Source organism: Priapulus caudatus, unplaced genomic scaffold (genome assembly GCF_000485595.1).
Source record: "Priapulus caudatus unplaced genomic scaffold, Priapulus_caudatus-5.0.1 Scaffold115, whole genome shotgun sequence".
Lineage (NCBI taxonomy): Eukaryota > Metazoa > Priapulida > Priapulimorpha > Priapulimorphida > Priapulidae > Priapulus > Priapulus caudatus.
The window spans coordinates 246,539-253,049 of record NW_014577176.1 but is presented as its reverse complement, the minus strand read 5'-3'; the positions used below and the strand labels follow the sequence as shown (position 1 = coordinate 253,049).

At 45.3% G+C, this 6,511-nt stretch overlaps 1 protein-coding gene across 1 annotated transcript; it reads left to right on the top strand.

Moving 5' to 3' along the window:
• Nucleotides 1-841: 841 nt before the first annotated feature.
• On the top strand, nucleotides 842-2,372 carry LOC106805495. The gene is made up of 3 exons (XM_014807110.1): nucleotides 842-856; nucleotides 1,366-1,537; nucleotides 1,898-2,372. Exons 1-3 carry the CDS (start codon nucleotides 843-845, stop codon nucleotides 2,261-2,263), a joined length of 552 nt encoding a protein of 183 aa, XP_014662596.1. The 5' UTR covers nucleotide 842; the 3' UTR covers nucleotides 2,264-2,372.
• Nucleotides 2,373-6,511: the final 4,139 nt, after the last annotated feature.

Sequence of the window (6,511 nt, the reverse complement as noted above, 5' to 3'; positions counted from 1 at the left end):
CGCTTAAAAAATCGTCTTTACGATATTCAGAAACACCTGCCTGCTCTGTGCTATTGCTTCTGACGGCCTACTTCACGCAGGCAGTGCGTCGCTAGCACGACCCATGAGCATCGCCGACGCGAACGACGCGAACGCAACGGGGACCTCTCCCCCCCCCGGGCCCGTCGCTATCCCGGAGCTGTCAGCGGTCGCTGCTCGGTCGTGCGTCACGGGCTGGACAGCAGGCAATGGGGACCTAGGCACGAGAACACGAACCTGTAGGTGTCTACACCCTCTCAATGAGGAATTCTTACGGAGACAGGTTAATGACCTGACATGGGCGGAGAATCGAGAAAAGCGCAGGCGCTCGTTGGAGGAAAAGAGCGACGACGGCAGACGAGAGAGAGAGAGACGAGAGAGAGCAGAGAGAGGCAGAGACGAGAAAGAAGAGAGAGAGAGAGAGAGAGAGAGAGAGAGAGAGAACGTATGTGTGTGAAAGAGAGCGAGAGAGAGAGAGAGAGAGCGCGAAAGCGATAAGAGAAAGAGAAGGGGGGGGGACAGGAAGAGAGCGAAGAGGGAAGAAGGCAGAACGATAGAAAAACAGAAGACAAACAGTTATAGAGATAGTGGAAATGTGGAGACCAAGCAAAGGCGATACACAGCGGGTATGTATACCAGGAAAACAAGGAATTTGAAAAAACAAACAAATTTGTTGTTTGCAACGTGTCGTGTTGCTGATGTTGCGCACATGTAATGATGTTGTTTTTCGGTACAGGTGTATCCCGGTAGAGATTCCTTCAGCTGGGTGTCTCGGCGCATGCGTGAGCTACACTCGTCTCGACCACCGACGGCCGGACCGACAGATGGGATATTGCAGGTTAGACTCATGCTCTCTTGTACAGCGCTGTGCCACGCAAGAGAGAAGTGTAAACGTAACTGCGAGAACGATTTCTTGCCGAGTGTCTCGGTTTCCTGTCCTTTCTAGACAACTTGGTGATGATATTGATAAAAATCGATCACGCTGATATATCGTCTGGTATGCGTGATTCATACCAAGATAAATATATAAACAAATAGATGGATAGATAGATAGATAAATAAATGAACGATAAAAGTAAATAAATATAAATTGATTCATTTATATTTATCTTTCATTATTATATCTGCATTTGCAAAGGTCTGAAGTCTATGGTGTGATCAAACCATTTTGAATCAATAGAAAAATTAGGTTCAGAGGGAACAATCATCATCAATCAATTAGCCGAATGCTGTATCTTAGCCGATAACACGGTAACATCGTATACATGCAGAAAGAACGAGCATATATACCGCGGTCAGACTGTCCCCAACTCACTCACGCGCGCGCGTACACCTGTACATTCACAGCTGCTGCGAACCGACCAGTCAGGCGCTGGCGGTCGTCTATATCCAGTGTCCAGGCCGGAGACCGCCGGTCATACGTAAGCTTGTGAAGAGAGCGACCGCGTGCATGTGTCGACCGTGTCAGACTCACATCAGCCTGGACATGATGCGACGTCTAATGAGCGAGATGAATCAGGTAAACCGATCCCGCGCACAAGTCTTGATGCGCGCAGGAGAAATCACGGGTTCGGTTAATACGCATCCGTGGTTCTCCTTTTGAGACTGTTCCCCGAGAATGACATGACTTTTCTATCCCATTCAAGATATCACGCACAAGAAAATGCGGTGAAATAAATGGATTTGTCTGCGTGCCTCTATAGTAGTTAACAGTTTATGTTTTAACACGAAAGCACAAGATTTCGTCTTTGATCTTTATCTATTTTTGCTCTAACCTAGAGTTAAATTTGGTTTTATATTGCCAGCATCGCGATGTGTTTTGAGACAACGTTTCAGAGAAAATAGCGAATAATAGCTATAGCTTCATTTCCTCGTGTAGAATTCAAAGCAGAAGCGTTCCCACGGGCAGTATCGCTTTATCGCCGACGGAAAACTGTCTGCGTCGATAAACAACAAGGTGTCGCCATCTGGTGACGATGTTTTCTTCGCTGACGTCGACAAGCTTCTAATACAGATGAACGGCACTATAGATGACGTGGGCGTCACTCGCATGATGACAGACGACGTAGAATCGCTCCTCGAAAAGCAGTTGAAAGATAAACTTATGTCGTCAGAAGCTAACCACAGCTGGATAGATTACCCGCGTACTGTGCTCCCGTACGAGGAGTGGAAAGAAGAGATCATCTGGGGGTTCGAACGTCCGATGTTCCCGGAATGGATCGAGCCATCGATGGAGTCCTTATAGAAGAACGTAACATGCAATGATCACGAGAATGATGTCGATGGCGCTGATGAGGGCGATGTACGAATTAACGCCGACGACGATGACGATGACGACGACGATGACGATGACGACGACGATGACGATGACGACGACGGCTTGTGGTTGCGTGTTTGTAAGTCTACAGCGAGCGCACCTAGCGGAAGTGAACTGAATCGTGCATGTTTTCCAGGGGGATTTCCCATTAGATTTTTTTTTAACATTTAACCCAATAAATAACAAAAGGCAAAGTGTTAGAATCGAACCTGATGCGTAGGAATAAAGCACGAAAATGTTTAGCCGGATTCGTGCACGCGCCTAGAAGTTATGCAGGAACAAACAGAACGACACTACTCAAATTATTATTTAGATAATAGATACCTAAGTGAGCTGTTTATACGAGCAGAAACTACGTGGCGTAGGCGTTTTGTAATTTGATAGGGCAACGTAAATCCTTTAGTAAAAACTATTACTAGCGCATTAGAGTGAAACCACAAATAACCTCGTCGATATCGCAAGAAGCAGTATAAACGATCTCAAAATTCATTAAAAAATATGCCTGCTTTTAAACTGCAAACGGTTTAGACTGTTCGTATACCGGGCTGATTATAAGACTGACTAGTTTATATCGTAACGAAATATATAGTAAGTCAGTAGGTCCGTAATGAAATATTACCGATATAATCTTTTTTGTTGAGATGTCAAGCTACTACTGGTATATTAGTCTAAAATGTACGTGGCGACCTATGATCAATTACGAACTAAAACCTTACTAGAAGAGACATTTTCCCATCGTAGCGATCCCTAGTAAAGCCCGGCTTCTGCAAATGATTCCACGGCCGCAGCATACGGCTTATGCGCCTCTATAACCTGGCGGCGCCCTCGCGCCACCGCACCTCAAGCTTTTCATTCAACAGATTTTCACCCGGGATAACGAGTGTCAAAAAATTCAAGCTAACATGATACGTTTGAGATTTTATAATTAAAAACAATTTGCGCGAGCATAGTAACTGTTTTCGCATAATAGCCATCGTTTAGCTGCGTGACAAACTGATGCGACAACAGCGCCACGAACGATGACAGTGAAGACCTAACGATATAGTTTAAACGCAATTGTGCTAATTACTAGAACAAAAGCTATGTATCTGGGATTTCCCAACATTCCAGGAATAGAATAAAGAAACCTATTGACAGCATTTATTAACTTATCCGCTGTAATTAAGCAGCCTTTAGGCACGTTTATGCACCTAATTACTTAATTACCCAGGCATTATTACAGAGTAATTAAGATAAAACACACGATAGGCTTAAACAGGCTGAATTATGAGTTTTAATAAACATAATAGTCCTAAACCCTGTATCGCATTATCGTTATTTAATGTTTAAAGTTTTATTCATTAATGTTCAATTAATGCAAATAAAAAATTGGATGAAATCTTTAAACTTGTGTTGGAACTTGATATCTAGTGAGCGCGATAGAATGCTTTTAACAATTCAACGTGCCTTCATCGCGTAAAATTCGTGCTTTCGACTCTACTCTATACTTGAGGATACGTTTATCACCCGTTACGTATTATATATAGTGTCTATTCGTACATATAGTACTATATTCTTGCATTTCCATGTTATCCGCATTCCGCCTTGTCTGTCCTCGTGCTTTTCTCTGTTGTTTGTCTGTCGTTGTCGCGAATATGTAGGCTCTAGCTGCTACGCGTAAGGTTGCTTTCACATTTTCTATTCATCGCCCTGCACGACTCTGCGTGGTATACTTTCGTCGTATTGCTATGGATTCATGCTGATTTCTGCTGCTTGCGGGTAAACGGATTTTCTTCTGCTTTAATTACGGTCGAACACTTTCAATGTCGTGTCCTTTGGGATGCCCATCTGACGCAAGAACGCTCTTGGACTTCTCACTCGAAATGCATCCGTTAGAATTTTCAACAAAATGTCGGAAAGGGGCAATGGGGAAGCTTTAGGCTATATTAAAATCGCGCTCGTATGCACGACTAGTGCTAATGTAATTGTACGAACCTAACGTGCCGAACGTGCCCACACTAACTTATTCATATCGTGTTTACGGCAGACATCGCCATCGCGATCGCCATCGCCGTCGTGATTGTTGTTGTTGTTGTGGTTGTTGTTGTTATTGCTGCTGCTTCTGTTGTTGTTGTTGTTGTTGCTGCTGCTGCTGCTGCTGCCGCTGTTACTGTTGTTTTTTATTTTGTTGTTGTTGCCGTTGTTTCTGTTGTTGTTGTTGCCGTTGTTTCTGTTGTTGTTGTTGTTGTTGTTGTTAATATATTTTTTAATGATTACACCCCTCATTAAACCGCGTCAGTTACAGCGGCGGCAACGATGAATAGTGATGGATAGTGAGAATACTTCCGCTCCCTTACGGGCCGGGGTTAGTAGCCTTAGATAGCTCCCGTCATATATGACGCGCGAGAAAGTTCCGTACGAATCACATCGACGTAAGCGAACGTCTAATTACAGGTGCATCGTGGTTGTTAGCGGGGCTGACGCATCGCCGAGGTCGTAGCTTGGTAGATATTAATGCATAGCAACAGCGACCGCCGGGTCGGCGATGACGTAGAACGCCCGCATTTATGTCGGCCGCAGACCAATTGTCAGAGCGTCGGCGAAAATTACGGACGTCGGCTACTGCCGACGCGTTGTGCAATATGGATGCCGACTCGACGGGATACACCTCCGTAATAATTACTCCGGTCTTACTCCGCCGCTAAGCGCCGTCTCCGTCTAATCCTCACTAAGTCGTAGATTTAATTAACCGCACATGTGCCAGAGCTGTGTGCGTGTGTGTGTGCGCGCGTGCGCGCGTGCGTGAGTGTGTGTGTGCGTGCGTGTGTGTGCGTGCGCGGGGTGGGAGTGGTCACTGACTAATATATAAGTATAATTTTCTAATAATCAATGACGCCACGTCCGTCACTTGCCTACATTACACACATCAATATTGCATTGAAATCTGAATAGTACGACCATGATGCTTAGCTGGGAATCGTGGCGCGATGCTGCGAGCGAAGTGAAGCATGTAGATCAGATTTTACCACGCACAAGTGCTGTCAGCCTGCCGGGCTCCAGTTTGAACGTATAAGAACGGCCGAAGAATATTATCTTGGCAGTCAACTGCGACCGACGTCGTAGCGCCATTTGCCCATACATTAGCATAGCTGGGAATCGTGGCGCGATGCTGCGAGCGAAGTGAAGCATGTAGATCAGATTTCACCATGCACATGTATAGTGTTCATATGCGCGACTGTTGCAACTGGGTTATAAAACATTTAGGTGAATAGACATGGGGAATAGGTCAATTTATTTAGAGTCTTATAACACATTGAAATGAAATTACCACTGATTGGTGATAACTTGCAGTTCAATCGTTTATCAATAACTCTACCATCTAAAAATCGACAGACATTTACTGTGAATTAAATTTTAAGAACAATTTCAATAATTTTATAGGAGGAAAATGATTAAAAAATAACACGGTAATGTAAACAGAAACACAAACAAGCATATTGGGGCTGAGGGTAAAGGCTTGCAAATAGAAAGAGTGAGAGGCAGAGACAGATAAACAGAGGGAGCGAGAGAGAGAGAGAGGGTAAGAGAGAGAGAGAGAGAGAAAGAAAGAACGAGAGAGTGTTTGAAAGAGATATAGAGAAAAGGGAAGCGAGGGAGTGGAGAGGCAGAGAGAAGAGAGAGGAGTAAATCGCACGCGAGCACAAAATAATTCTCGACGTTGTTTTTTCTACGTCAACATTTCATTAATGCGCTTGAAAATCGTCTTTAATTTCAGAAACCACGTGCGTCGTGCTATTGCTTCTGACGCTACTCACGCAGGAGTGCGTCGCTAGACGACGCCATAGCATCCGCGGCGAACGACCGCGACGCAACGGGGGCCCGCCGCTATCCCTGAGCGTCAGCGGTTCGCTGTCCGGTCTGCGTCACGGGCTGGACAGCAGCAATGGCGGACCTAGGCACGAGAACACGGACTGTAGTGTTACACCTCTCGTCATGAGGATTTCTTACGGAGATCCGAGGTAATAACCTGACATGGGGCGGAGAATCGAGAAAGCGCGCTCGTGGGAGAAAGAGGACGAGGCAGAGAGAGAGAGAGAGAGAGAGAGAGAGAGAGAGAGAGAGAGAGAGAAGAGAGAGAGAGAGAGAGAGAGAGAGAGAGAGAGAGAGAGAGAGAGAGAGAGAGAGAGAGAGAGAGAG